General features: G+C 37.3%; 1 protein-coding gene across 7 annotated transcripts in view; it reads left to right on the top strand.

The window, feature by feature from the left end:
- Nucleotides 1–15,799, top strand: part of ralgapa2 (Ral GTPase activating protein catalytic subunit alpha 2) — a 273,154-nt gene that overhangs the window by 94,321 nt on the left and 163,034 nt on the right. For 4 of the 7 annotated variants that reach the window (XM_072913656.1, XM_072913660.1, XM_072913659.1 and 1 more), the window contains exons 16-18: nt 1,006–1,185; nt 8,686–8,820; nt 9,128–9,244. In XM_072913656.1, the coding sequence (XP_072769757.1) occupies nt 1,006–1,185; nt 8,686–8,820; nt 9,128–9,244 (432 nt within the window). The remainder of the gene's footprint in view (nt 1–1,005; nt 1,186–8,685; nt 8,821–9,127; nt 9,245–15,799) is intronic. The other 3 variants (XM_072913662.1, XM_072913658.1, XM_072913661.1) reach the window with 2 other exon arrangements.

Raw genomic sequence — 15,799 nt, 5'->3', positions numbered from 1 at the left:
TGTAGTTCTAACTTATATCTGTCAGTAAATTTGTTTGGAAGCATAAACCATTACAACATGGCTGATGGGGAGAAGACACGGTTGAAGTAGAGGCGTGTAATTAAGATTGCCCAGAAAACGGCACATCCTAAACAGACGATCAGAAAACGGCTTGAATATGGTCTTTAAAACATAATTTATGCAAAATTTTAACCAAAGAACCACCATGACATGTTATGTAGACCAAAAGGAAGTGTATTAAATGTGGAAAAAAACATAATATGACCCCTTTAAACCAATAGTTGTTGTATGCTACTGCAACCACATGGGGGTGAAAAAGATACATGTTTATTTCACAGCTCATAACCTCCTGAGACCCAGCAATGTATCTTTGCCCTCTGTAAGGGACTGGCTTTTCACGGCCTTGTAGCAAGTGAAAACACTACGAGAATATGAACTGGTGTCCATTAAAATAGAAGATGTGTTCCCCCATATTGGCCAGTAATTTTACAGGCTTTAGAGAAATAGGGTATTAAATTAATCCACTTAACATATCTTTAACGGTAGACATTTCTTTTTTCTTTTTTCTTTTTAAGAACAGGTTTGCAATTTAGTTAAAGTTAAGTACTTTGTTTGTTTTTTTCAAAATGATTGTTAATCTTATCAAAACAATAGAGAAGCTGATGAATGACATAATTACATTATTCAGTTGGTGCCAGATACCAATGTCCACTGCAAAGGACATTGCAAGAAAAATTAGGCTAACAACATTTCTGCCAAAAAATTGCAACCTTTTTTTCTGGGTTTCAGGAAAACATACAAGAACACAAACTACCAAAACCAAATAGAAGCACCCTCCACAATGTTGTAGATGTCAGTGGCCAAATCACCAAATAGGCCATGTCCTACAGGCCGCACTTTGGCCCCCCAACCCCAAACTAAGACTAAATTAGAAATGCCAGACAAAAATTAAAAAAATAAAATATATATATATACTGTATATACTACTTGTTTTCTCCATGGCAGGAGTGTTCCCGGCTTCCCAGAAGGCAGCAGCAGTGGCACGGTCCTTCTCACTAAGTTGGAGAAACCAAGGGGAAGTGGGCGGGTCAGGAGTTCAGGAACCAATGAGAATTCGCTCTGCCACCACATCTGGTGACCCGGGTGTGGAGAAGGCCCGCAACATTGTCCGACAAAAAGCTTCTGGTAAGGATCAAAAATTAATTATTGCTGGCTTTGTAATGTTTTTCCCTCCATTGTCATCAAAGCAAGACATTAAAATTATTAAAACTATTTTATTCCTCCTCCTCCATTCGCAGCAATATTAATTAGGACGTGATTATTGTTATTGTATTATGACTATACAGTGGGGGAAATAATTGTATGATCCCCTGCTGATTTTGTAATTTTACCAATTTATAAAGTCACAAATGGTTCCTATTTTCATAGTAGATTTCTTTCAACAAAAATACATATCAGAAAATCCAGAACAAAACATTATATAAAAAAACAATATAGTTTTTGCAGAGATATTGGATGACACAATGCTGTTTATACTAGCATAAGTTGGTTAATTGAGCAGCAGAATGATGTGATTAATAAACAATGTTGAAAACAAGTTGCAACCAAGATTGGAAGCACATTTTAATTAATGTATTATCTTTGTTCAATGTTCAGTTATAAAAATGATCACTCTATTATTAAATATACTTAAAAACTACCAAAAGAGTATAACTGTTATTTTATTCAACTGTAAATTATACAGATTTCCCCACACAGGTCCACCTGAAAATAACATTCAACCACGATTCGCAAATCATCAGTATCACAATTTGCATATTTTTGTTAGCTACATTTTATTGAAAAACAATTAAGTCCAGTCCTGTGTTTCTCCTTTTTGTGACTGTATCATGATTGGACAGCCTTTGAGGCTCTGCTCATGCAATCATTAGTCTGTCAACTATGTCAATCATGAGAACAGCTCTGCTGCTCGGTTAAATACTTATATGAATATGTTGTTTGGTGGAAAATGTTCTTCTAAGTCTGTCAAGCAGGGAGTGTCTGCTCAAACACAAAAGTGTCTTGCCCAAGGACATAACGGCAGTGACTAGGATGGCGGAAGCGGGGATCGAACCTGCAACCCTCAAGTTGCTGGCACGGCCGCTCTACCAACCGAGCTATACTGCCCCATATATATACATATATATGTATATATATGTGTGTGTGTGTATATATATATATATATATATATATATGTATGTATGTATGTATATATGTACCTATACAGTATATATATATATAAACATATATATATATATATATATATATATATATATATATATATATATATATATATATATATATATACATATACATATATATATGTATATGTATATGTATATATATATATATATATATATACATATACATATACATATATATATGTATATGTATATGTATATATATATATATACATATATATATGTATATGTATATATATATATATATATATATATATATATGTTTATATATATGAAAAAAAACATGGATCATCAGAATGCCCCACAATACTGGGAAGTAGAGATGCAAATGTAATTCCTTAGCACACAAAGTATGATTTATCAAGTCTGAAACTGTTTTGCGGTTGCTGTTTTGCACCTTTTATAAGTATGTCTAAAAAACATGTGCAAATGAGCAGTTACATATAAATAGCCGTGAGAAAGAAGGTGATCGCGCTGTCCTACGTATGGTTGTCTACATATACAGTGCATCCGGAAAGTATTCACAGCAAACCACTTTTTCCACATTTTGCTATGTTACATACATCCTTGTTCCAAAATGGAAATTAATTTTTGTCCTCAAATAATTCTACACACAATACCCCATACACACAATACCCCATAATGACAATGTAAACATTTTTTTTTTTTTTTTGCAAATTTATAAAAAAATAAATAACATAAATATTGTAAGTCCATAAATATTGACAGCATTTGCTAAATACATTTTTGATGCACCTTTGCCTCAAGTTGTTTTGAATACGATGCCACAAGCTTGCCAAACCTATTTGGTTTCGCCAGTTTTGCCTGTAGGAGCCAGAAAATGTATATAAGGTCACGTGGTGTGTTTGCGTGTGTGTATTCACAAAACAGAAGTATGTGTCACATGACATTCGAGGCGGGCACTATAAAAGGGCCGTTGTTACCTGCATTTGGCGTGGCAAGAGGAGAAAGTAGAGCTGAGTGACAATCATGTTTGTTGATTGCTATTACACGCTGTATTGCACAAGTTTGTGGAGACTTGGGAAGTTTTATTGAAAGCATTGGACACTTCCACTACCTGCTGGCTACAGACCAACTAAGCAAGTTTTTTTTTGTACATTCTGAGACTTCATTAAATCATTCACGACAATGCATCCCGTAACTGTGTGTGGGCTTACTGGCGAAACAGGAAGCGCGTCAGACAAATACTAAACCCAGCTTTTTACTTTCAAGCGACAGGCTGATTCGGAGTCGCTATTAGGTTGGATGAAATTGTTGGTTTTCATCCATGATGTCTCTGTGCATTGCTGCATTCATCTTTCCCTCTATTCTGACTTGTGTCCCAGTTCCTGCCGCTGAAAAACATCTCCATAGCATGATGCTGCCTCCACCATGCTTCACTGTAGGGAAGGTATTGGCCTGGTGATTAGCGGTACCTGGTTTCCTACAAACATGATGCCTGGCATTCACGCCAAAGAGTTCTATCTTTGTTTCATCAGACCAGAGAATTTTGTTTCTCATGGTCTGATAGTCTTTCAGGTGCATTTTGGCAAAGCTTCCGTGTGGCCACCATACTATGCAGGCATGATTGGTGGATTCCTGCAGAGATGTTTGTCCTTCTGGAAGGTTATCCTCTCTCCACAGAAGAATGCTGTAGTTCTGACAGAGTGACCATCAGTGTTATGGTCATCTCCCTGACTAGACTAAGATAAATGCAGCAATGTACAGAGACATTCTGGATGAAAACCAACGCTTCCTATCCAATCTGAGGGAGATTAAGAGGCGCTACAAAGAGGAATGGGTGAAACTGCTCAAAGATAGGTGTGCCGAGCATGTGCAATCGTATTCAAAAAGACTTAAAGCTGTAATTGCTGCCGTAGATGCATCAACAATGCATTGAGCAAAGACTTTTATTTACATGTGATTTTTATTTATTTATCTTTTGTTTATTTGCAAAATAAAAAAATATTTTTACATTGTCATTATGAGGTATTTTGTGTATCATTTTTAAGACAAAATTTAATTATTTAATACATTTTGGAATAAGTCTATAATGCAACATTATGTAGAAAAAATGAAGCGCAAATACTTTCCGGATGCACTGTCAAAAATAAAAATATTCTACATATCTATTCAGCAATATTATTTTATAGTTTTATAGCTGATGGATGACCTAAAGGTGCTGTTCGTAACTTCCTCACAGTAATGATTTTCAAAGCACAAAATATAACAAGAACACCACTGGCTAGCTTATGTTACTATTAGTGGTTTAACCGGACACATTTGTTTGACATCATCTATATTTTTTTGACAATTGCAAAGTTTATGTAATGCAAAGTGTGTGTAATACAACATTTTGCCGGCCCAAATGAAATGATTGGTGTTTATGGCTGTCACTCACCCGTTCTCATCAACACGTTTGTGCAGGGAGTGTGTTCACACATACAAAAGCAGTCCAAGAGAAGACCCAAACAATTTGCAGTCATGTTATTGTTATGATAGAAAATACATTCAATGACAGCTAACACTTGCTATTCAAATTGCTTTTATTAGCTAGCAACACCTAAAGCTAAGGCGCGTGCATGTGTTACGTATGTACGTAATTATGTCATTACGTACGAGAAGCCGTAAGAGGGTGGGTTATACCATGTAAAATACATTGGAAGTTGGCGCCGTCGAGGTGTCTGTGTAAACGTTGCAAACAGCCCCTTTAATGGGCTGATTAAAAAAAAAAAATTGATACGTTTTTGTGTTTGTTGGTGTTTTTAATGACGTTTTTTCATGCATTATTTTCATATATTATTTTAAATATATCCCATATATTATATATTAAAAAATGTTTTGCAATATGCATTTCCTTACATTTACATCATTCCAGCCGCAGTGTTGTGATGGTTCACCACCTCACTGCAGAGCACATTGTCATCATGCTAAAAATAGTTTCTGTTGTCTAGATTGCAATTCAATATATTGAGTAAAAAGGTGTTGCAGATCATACAGTAGATGTGTTCTGCTTGTTCAGCAGTGAAAAACCCCACAGGTAGGAGCATGAAAACATGAATGTGGAGTGAAATGAGTATTTCCACCAGTATGCAAAAACCTTATTTAAATAGGGGGTCTGCACCACTTTTGCACATGTTATCAATTTTACATGCAGTCTTAGGAGATCACCATAACACACCCACTAATAATATACACAGTTTTAAAGTTTGCACACGCTGTTTAGCATTTGTTATTTTGATCTACGTAGAACAGACCTATAATGTATTGACACTACAGACTGTGTTGGTGTTACATAATGGTCATCTGCTAAAATTAAAAGGCAATACATTTGACCTGCAAATAAAATTAATAGTTAGAAAATATACTTTTTTTGGTTCCTTTTTTTTTTTTTTTTTTTTTTTTTACAATACCTGTGCAGAAAGGAATATGAAACATTTTCGGATAAACACAGTTTGGAGCTTCTCAGTCAAATGACACAGGAGTTCTAAAGGTCAGATGTTTTTTTGTTTTTTTTAAGGGACACGCGCATTGAGGGACACAGTATCACTCCTTGTGTTTCATGATGCCCCGGTGCTTTAGTATCATTTGACCCATCATTACATTCAGCCAAAAAGTACCAGGATATGTCTTATTGCTCATATCCAGCTTGAGGATGAAATAGGGTGAATTTTTTTTGTACATATTATGTATTTCCTTGTGAAATACGACCTATGAGATAAGTCATGGACTGTTCATATAAGAAGTGAAATATTACAGTAGTTCCCCCACTGTATAATTGCAAACAAATTGTTCGAGTCCATATAGTGGATCTTTTATGTGTATATATTTTATTTCTGTTATACAGTATGTAATAAGCTGATGGCAGTAAGCCTCTTCAGTGCATTGACTACATTGAGATCCATGTGAGAGGTTCATGTATATACCAGCCCAGGTGCCACTGAAAGGCCAAACACCACTAACAGAGAGCTACAACAGACGGCCCCCATTGTTACTGTGACTCTATTTCCACGTCTTGACAGTATGTCAAAGGCCTGCTTAGAACGCCCATTGTTACTAGCTTGGTCCAGACACAGCAAACGACCCTTATCTGATGGAAATGTGGCATGCTAATTATAAATTGAGGCGGCGGTAGAAGAGTAAAATGCCAGCCTCACTTGTATGAATTTTTGGTCTCGACGGGGTCTCATTGTGGAAGATAAAAGACAGGAGATCCTTTTTTCCTTTTTACAATTACCTCCCCTAATGCTCTAAAATGAGAAGCTTGTTCAACAAGGAACAGCATTTGAACCTGAAGAAGGATATTGAAATAGGTGTGTGCGTATGTGTACGCACTGACACATCTGTGTTTCTGAATGGGCAGTGTGTCCTGGTTTGGTTAGTCTCCATCCGCACTGCTCCACATTAAATACAACCGCTTCAAATTCTCTTTCTTTGGGCCTAATTGGATTTCTCTTCATTGATCTTCAAAGGGCCAACAGCTCTTCTCCCTACTCCTCCAGAGTAGGCCTGCACATTAATTGCACCACACTTTTTGATAGTTTCATTAAGAGTGTAATTAATGCTCATTAACATGCATGGATTGGAAACAGTGGCGCGCTGTCGCAGACACAATGTATCTCCCACTGAAAGGCATAATTAAAGTGCGCTGAAAGCAGAGAAAAGAAGTCTTCCATTTTATTGCTCACTTTGACATTAGGCGTGAAGTGCCATCCACATTCAAGGGCAATGTTTCTTTATTGATTGTCAAATTGTCAATTGTCAAACTTGGATGCACTCACTCATGCAAATACAAACTCTTGATGTTTGGTCCTGGTTTTATAATTAGGGGATATTTCATCAAGATGTACATTAAGTTAAAACTTAATGAGTTCAGTTGAGCCAACTCAGCTTGGACTTTGCTTTTAGCAGCATTTATCTCACTACATGTTGCATGTCTGTGTTATTATGCGCATGCCAAGATTAGATGAAAATGATACTGTGACCTTCCTTTTTATGTCTATCCTCAAACTCAGACGGCCTCATACAGAGCTCCTCCCCCTTTGGCTGATAGCTTGACTTAATGTCCAAATTAAGTAGAGCTACCTTGCTGTGGCGTTACACAGTAGCCAGACTGCAAAATGCTGCGTGCTGATGCATCCAAAACTGCGTGCAAGCCCACTCCCGAATGCATCACACTTACGATTTGATGCTTTGACGTTGTTTAAATCGAACTTTCTAACAACATTAATAAGTCAGAAAATACAAAATGCATCATAGTTCACCTTTAAAAGTAGATTTGGTATAATTTGTTAACTTGATAAAAACTTTATTCCCTGAACAAATTTAGTTAAAAAAAATTTATATTTACTACATATTGTCCTTGTTTATTCATTAAATTATTCAATTTAGTTAATATACTCTAAATTGAGAACATCTGATACACATGTATTGAAAAAGAGAATTACTTTTGGATCTTATTGTCAAAATGTAACAGTAGTGAAGTTCGCAATTAATATTATGCCCTGCAAGAGACTGGTGACCAGTCCAGAGTATAGTCCACCTATACTCGCTGGAGTTGACTCCTCATGACGCTGAACTGGATAAGAAGGGAAAACGTCATCGCAATTAATGTTTTATTTAATGTCTCCTAATTAATGCTATCCAATGATTAATCAGATTATCACACTTTTTAAAAAAAATTTATCATGATTGATCAATATTTAATTATTTACTTACTTTTAAAAATACCAAAATATATTGTCACAAATGCAATTTCAATGTCAAAATGTCATCCATTTACATTTTTAAATGTTTTACTTAAATGTCATCTATTTGCTCTAAACCTAACAGTAGTATGAAGTGCACATTTTGAACAATTCTGCAATAATATTGCAAATAACAAGGTGCTGATAAACACCAATAGATAATGTACTAAACACATACTCAGAGTGCACTTATGTCCGCATTTTCTCTTTCTTTAACCAGTTGCTTAGGCAAACAGGCTTTTTGACATTGCTGATCTCTTTTAAAAATACAATTTGAAAAGAAATTGCGTGATTAATCTGCATGTACACATGATCAATGCTATAATGTTTTTGTGATTAATCGCATGTGTTAACAGGTTAACTCAGCTCTTACAGTTGCCATGTTCATGTGTCATTCCTGGAAAATACATACAGTACATGTTCATTGAATTAAAAAAAAACTCAAATTGTTGTGCTGGTATGAATACATTTGGCCTGAACTTTATTTATTCTAGTAAGACAAATTTGACTTTTTCCCTCATTATATTTGGCAGTCACACTTTTGCATTTAAGGATCTTACAGTGTATTGCCTATTTTTCTCATAGTATTGATTTATCAAGTCAATGAAGCTTTGTTTGCATACTGTAGTCCTTTATTATTGAATACTGTCTCTATTCTCTGTATTCCTTCCTTGTCCACTTTCTTTCTCTGGTGAAAGCTAAGCGAAGCCAGTCCATCAGCAACTGTGTTCACCTATGCGAAGCTATGCCCACAACTAAAAGTGTTCCTATGCTGCTCCACACTGTGAGCTCTTTCTTGCCTGGTAACTCTGCTTGCTCTCACAGACTCTCAGGTAAAGTGGATTCTGAGAGCTAAATGTTTTTGTGTGTTTGTGACCTCCGCCCTTCCTATATCATCCATCTGTTGATGTCCCATCACAAGCCATCTCTTGTTTGCTGTGCCATAACTTGGTGCGGAGAGCTTTAAGCTTTTCCACCGATTATCCTGTAGGTTGAACCTTGTGGAAATAACTGAATGAGATGGCTACGTTCCAGCTGCATGTGTGCATGTCTTAATTTCATTTATTACATTTCCATATAAATTGTTTCATCATATGGCATTTGCCTCATTTACAAGCTGTCTTGTGCTGTGTTCACCAGATGTAGAGGAGTGTCAGCTTTCGGAATGTGGGGAGGAGCTAGGAGGAGGAGAGAGCCCACTCCTACGCAGCAGCAGCACCTCAGACATAACCGAGCAACTCTCTGATACATTACAAGGTACAAAACACATGATTTGAATATTTTTTCCAATTTGGCCATGTTTTTCCAATCAATATGGTTTATTCTCACATGAATGGAAAATGAATAATTCACACTACTGTGCTTTAACAACTGTTATGTTTATTGCCATCCCTTATTATTATTAACTTTAAAAATATTTCACTAGAATCGCTGTTCAACACTCAACCAGAACAAATGATAACTGTTACAAAGATAATAATGCTCAGTTTTCATTCAGATATATAATGACAATAATTAAAATGTGTTTATTATTGTAATCCTAGTTTTCAAATGTGAAGAACGGCAGTATACTTAGAATTGCGATACAGTCGTCCCTCGTTTATCGCTGTTCATTGGTTTCGGACTTAACCACGATAAATGAAGCACAAAGCGTGTTTACGACCATCTAATTACGTTTTTCAACATTATGAGAGTCCTCCAGACATGAAAAGCCACCCTTTAGTCATCTTTACACTCTTTTAATCCAATAGCATAGTGCATCCCGAGTCTGAGCCAATGTGTCACTTTCTGTTTCCGAGAGAGGATGCAAACTAGAAGAGCTCTGCTCTTAATACCACAGATTTGACTAAAAACTGGATTTTCCTGACTACTAATTTTGATCACAGCTACAGGATAGTATGCTAGCATATTCGACTAGAACTTTGCCAGGCGGGAGGCATAGATTCGCAAGCGAAGCGAAGGTGCTGAAAGCTGGGGGCTAACTAGCTAAATCCTAGCTCAAAGCTGTTGCCTTGCAACCCGAAGCTAAAAAAAACCCGAAACCATGAGAGTTGAGCACATTTTAAGCATATCTGACCACCCAAGCGATCCATAAAAAATGCTGACACAGCTCTAGCCGGAGCAAGGTACGTGGAAAAACACATTAGAAGCGCGGCTTGCTGCCAAAGCTAACAACACCAACGACAGCCAAGCTTGGCTGCCTAGAAACCATGAGTATGATAAGACAAAGTCAACAGAGCAATACCAGATTGACAGAAGAAGAGGACCAAGATTTAAGAGCCTTAATAGGAACTCTACAAGGCAATGTCAATGGTGTACAAAAAGATGTCGGCAATTTCCAAGAACAGTTTCTCAAAGGTATACAAAATGGTCTTGAACATCTCAAAAAACAGATTGTCAGAGAGAGAAAGGAAAATTATGTTGATATGATAGAAATGAGAGAGTTCAGAGAACCATTGAAGATTCTCAGTAAAGACAACACTGCAGACATGAGACAGGAGATGAAGAGGCTGGTCAAGGAGAATGCAACATTGTGCAGCAAGATAACGCCCATTGGGACAACAGCAGTGTTGTGGAGAAGATTAAAAAGGAGACAGCAGCATTGCGCCAACAGTTTAATGCCAGACAACAAGATATCACCAATCTGGGGAGTATCACTGTTTTGGAAAACATTGAAGAGGAGACAAATCAGTTTACACGACAGAATGACATCATCAGTGCAGGGTTGGGTATCAATCCTCGATCCTATGCAAGAGCAGTTGACAGCGGAGGAGTACCAGAGGACATGTTAATGCCAGACAACAAGATATCACCAATCTGGGGAGTATCACTGTTTTGGAAAACATTGAAGAGGAGACAAATCAGTTTACACGACAGAATGACATCATCAGTGCAGGGTTGGGTATCAATCCTCGATCCTATGCAAGAGCATTTGACAGCGGAGGAGTACCAGAGGACATGGCTGCTGCTTCAACGGAGCAACAAGTGGTCAACTTTCTGCAATCAAAGGGAATTGATGTCGATATTAACACCATTGATGTGTGCATTTTACTGAATAGAAGAACCAACCACGGCAGTCATCAACTTGAAGCTTGCCAACAGGAAATCCAAAATGGCATCGAAGAAACAGGGAAAGCAGCTGACGGGTACAAATGTGTACATGAATGAGTACCTCATTAAACGCAATAATGGTATCGCCAAAAAAACACACAACCTAAAAAAGCAGGGGGAAATTCAGGGAACATGGAGCGCCAACTGCAAATTCTACATCAAACTGAATTGACATCCAGAAGCATGAGTACTTGTTGTCAAAGACATCAAGGATCTGGACAAATATTACATCTCCCAGTGCTATGACAACGATAATAGAGTCTGACGGAAAACAAACATCGACATTCAACTACAAAACTGGAATAATCCAAGGGATTACTGAACAAGAAGATATATACTTAATATTCATCCACACTTTATGGACATTCATAGAGAAACACAAAATATTGCTGAACAGGAAAATATGGAACTAAAAATCTGTTGCAACATAGATCATAATAATCTAGAATTGGATAAGGATATAGATCCAGAAAATGTTTTCCCCCACATCAGGAATAACTAATGATTATACATATGAACAATATAATAGCAACATTAAAACCGACAACAAACTGTCGATTGTTCATTTCAACAACAGAAGCTTGTATACAAACTACAAAGTGATCGCTGTCTCAGAATAATGGATAGATGCTGTAAAAGGAAAACATTTTGTTCTGGAAGGATATGAAGTAAATGATATCAACAGAACCAACAAGAACAGAGGAGTAGCTGTGTACGTGATGAAAAACTTGAACAACAAAGTGGTAAAAAAAACATGTCATTAGCTATCGATAATATTTTAGATTGTTTAACCATTGAAGTATGTCAAGGAAAAAAGCTAAAATGTATAAATCAACTCCGTATATAGAACATCTAACTCAAGCATTGATACGTTCAAGAACTGGATAAAGGCAACTTTTACTGAAATCAGTCATAAAGTAACTTTCTTATGTGGTGACTTCAACATTGACCTCTTGAACCCTAACAAACAAAAGTCCATAGATGACTTCATGGACACAATGTATAGCATGAGTTTATATCCTAAAATCACAAGGCCAAGCAGAATCTCAGGACACAGTGCCACACTTATTAATAATATTTAAACCAATAATTTTGATAATAATACCACGAAGGGTCTGCTAATATTTGACATCAGCGATTATCTGCCAATTTTCATAATCTATGACAGAGTTGAAAAGAAAAGGAACATCGGTGACAAAAAGACATTTTGAAGAATATGCACAGAACAGAGTATGATAGCTTTCAAAAAAATGATCTGAGAGATCAAAGTTGGGACATCATATACATTGAAAATGATGTAGATGATGCATATGGTAACTATTTCAACACTTTCATGATGCTTTATGACAAACATTTTCAATTAAAACAACATAGTAGGAAACAAAAGAACAATCAGGCATGGATGACACCAGGACCGAAAAATGATTGTAGCAAGAATAATGCATTATATACAGTAGAACATATATAACACAAAGATCTACAGAAGCAGAACACAAGTACAAATTGTATAAAAAACCAAGCTAATTACTATACTACAAATCTAAAGGAAATAATATTACAATCAATTATTACACAGGAACAAAAACAACATGAGAGAAACATGGGGCATCCTAAATAGCATCATTAAAATTGTTCTAAGAAGGATTACTCTCAATACTTCTCAGACAGAAATGTAAAAAATACAAAATTAATTAAGTAGTTGAGAGCTGTAATAACTACTTCATAAATATTGGACCAGATATGTAGGAAAAAATTCCAGAACCCGGGTCAGTTGAGGACTTGAATGACACTATAGACAGAAAGCCAGACTCAATATTCCTCAAAGGTGTGACAAAAAAGGAAATAATCTATATTGTGAAGAAATTTAAATCCCCAAAACTTCAAATGATTGTAACAGAATTGATATGGAAACAATAAAAAAGGTTATTGAAGGGATTTCAGAGCATTTACCATATATCAGCAACCTACCATTTTAAACAGACAGATTCCCAAACAAAATGAAAATTGCAAAAGTCCTACAAGTTTATAAGACTGGAGACAAACACCCGTTTACAAAAGTTTCCTTACTTGAGAAATTTTCTAAAATTACTGAAACATTTTTTTAAAACAGATTGGACAAATTCATGAATAAAAGTGGAACACTCAGAGACAACCAATACGAATGCATAGCCAACATTTCAACATCAATGGCATTAATTGTAATAACGGAAGAGATTACCAATGCAATAGATGGTAAACAGTGTGCAGCTGCAGTGTTTATGGATTTAACAAAAGCATTTGACACAAAAAATTATATCTCAATAAACAAATTACAATGGTATGGTATCATACTGCTGGTCTTCAACTGGGTAAAAGCTACCTAACCAACAGGAAGTAATATGTGAAGCTAGACGAACACAAGTCTACAGAGCTAAATATACACTATATTGCCAAAAGTATTTGGCCACCTGCTTTGACTCACATATGAACTTGAAGTGCCATCCCATAGGGTTCAATATGATGCGGGTCCACCTTTTGCAGCTATTACAGCTTCAACTCTTCTGGGAAGACTGTCCACAAGGTTGCGGAGTGTGTCTGTAGGAATTTTCAACCATTCTTCCAATTGGAAGGTCACATGAAGTTTGGAGCTCTGTAGCAACTGACTGTGCAGAAAGTCGGCGACCACTTTGCACTTTGCGCTTCAGCATCCGCTGACCCCTCTCTGTCAGTTTACGTGGCCTACCACTTCGTGGCTGAGATGCTGTTGTTCCTATTTTCTTATAATAAAGCCAACAGTTGACTTTGGAATATTTAGGAGCGAGGAAATGTCCCGACTGGATTTGTTGCACAGGTGGCATCCTATGACAGTTCCACGCTGGAAATCACTGAGCTCCTGAGAGCGGCCCTTTCTTTCCCAAATGTTTGTAGAAACGGTCTCCATGCCTAAGTGCTTGATTTTATTGTCCTTATCACTTGGCCCGGCCAAGTGATTAGGCCACCTGATTCTGATCATTTGGATGGGTGGCCAAATACTTTTGCCAATATGGTGTATCTTGTGGCCTACCCCAGGGATCAATAATGGCACCAAAAACCATTCATTGTTTTTATAAACATTTGTAAAGTTACAAAGAACTTAGAGTTAGTATTATTTGCAGACGACACGACTGCGTTTTGTTCAGGAGAGAACACACCGAAGCTAATACAAATAATAACAGAAGAAGTGAACAAATTAAAAAGATGGTTTGACAAAAACAGACTGTCTTTGAATCTCAGTAAAACGAAAATAATGTTATTCGGTTAAAGTATAAGAGAAAGTCAAATACAAATGAATGTAGTAGCCTTTTTAAGGGTAAAATAAATCAAAATTTTGGATGTAATAAAAGGTGATAAAATGAACTGGAAATCTCATGCAAAAAATATACAACAAAGTAGCAACAAATACATCAATAATGAATAAAGCAAAATATGTTCTGGACCAAAAATCACCCCATATGCTCTTCTGTTTGCTAGTGTTACCATATCTAACTTATCGTGTATAAATGTGGGGAAATAACTACAAAAGAACACTTCAGTTACAAAACAGATCAGTTAGTGTGATACATAATTTTGGTTATAGAGAACACTCCAACCCGTTATTTATTGAATCAAAAACATTAAAATTCAATGACTTGGTGCATTTGCAAACAGCTAAAATTATGTACAAAGCAAACTATAACGTGCTGCCAAAGAATGTACAACAATTATTCTCAACAAGAGGGGAAGTATAACCTTAGAGAAAAATCTAATTTTAAACTTCTGTGTGCACGTGCAAAACTTATAACCTCTAACATATCAGTATGTGGAATTACATTATGAAATGGATCAAGAAAGGAAGCCAAACAAAGTCTGAGAAACTGTCTAAACTACAAATGTTCACAAAATACAAATAAGAAGAACTCTGATAAACATCTTGAACTTTGTCTAAAAATATATCCATCCATCCATCCATCTTCTTCCGCTTATCCGAGGTCGGGTCGCGGGGGCAGCAGCTTAAGCAGGGAAGCCCAGACTTTCCTCTCCCCAGCCACTTCGTCCAGCTCCTCCCGGGGGATCCCGAGGCGTTCCCAGGCCAGCCGGGAGACATAGTCTTCCCAACGTGTCCTGGGTCTTCCCCGTGGCCTCCTAACTGTTGGACGTGCCCTAAACACCTCCCGAGGGAGGCGTTCGGGTGGCATCCTGACCAGATGCCCGAACCACCTCATCTGGCTCCTCTCGATGTGGAGGAGCAGTGGCTTTACTTTGAGCTCCCCCCGGATGGCAGAGCTTCTCACCCTATCTCTAAGGGAGAGCCCCGCCACCCGGCGGAGGAAACTCATTTCGGCCGCCTGTACCCGTGATCTTGTCCTTTCGGTCATAACCCAAAGCTCATGACCATAGGTGAGGATGGGAACGTAGATCGACCGGTAAATTGAGAGCTTTGCCTTCCGGCTCAGCTCCTTCTTCACCACAACGGATCGATACAGCGTCCGCATTACTGAAGATGCCGCACCGATCCGCCTGTCGATCTCACGATCCACTTTTCCTTCACTCGTGAACAAGACTCCTAGGTACTTGAACTCCTCCACTTGGGGCAGGGTCTCCTCCCCAACCCGGAGATGGCACTCCACCCTTTTCCGGGCGAGAACCATGGACTCGGACTTGGAGGTGCTGATTCTCATCCCAGTCGCTTCACACTCGGCTGCG

This window comes from Nerophis lumbriciformis, linkage group LG08 (genome assembly GCF_033978685.3).
Source record: "Nerophis lumbriciformis linkage group LG08, RoL_Nlum_v2.1, whole genome shotgun sequence".
In the NCBI taxonomy this organism is placed as follows: Eukaryota; Metazoa; Chordata; class Actinopteri; order Syngnathiformes; family Syngnathidae; genus Nerophis; species Nerophis lumbriciformis.
Note: the sequence above shows the minus strand (reverse complement) of the source record. Positions and strands in the feature narration are given on the sequence as shown.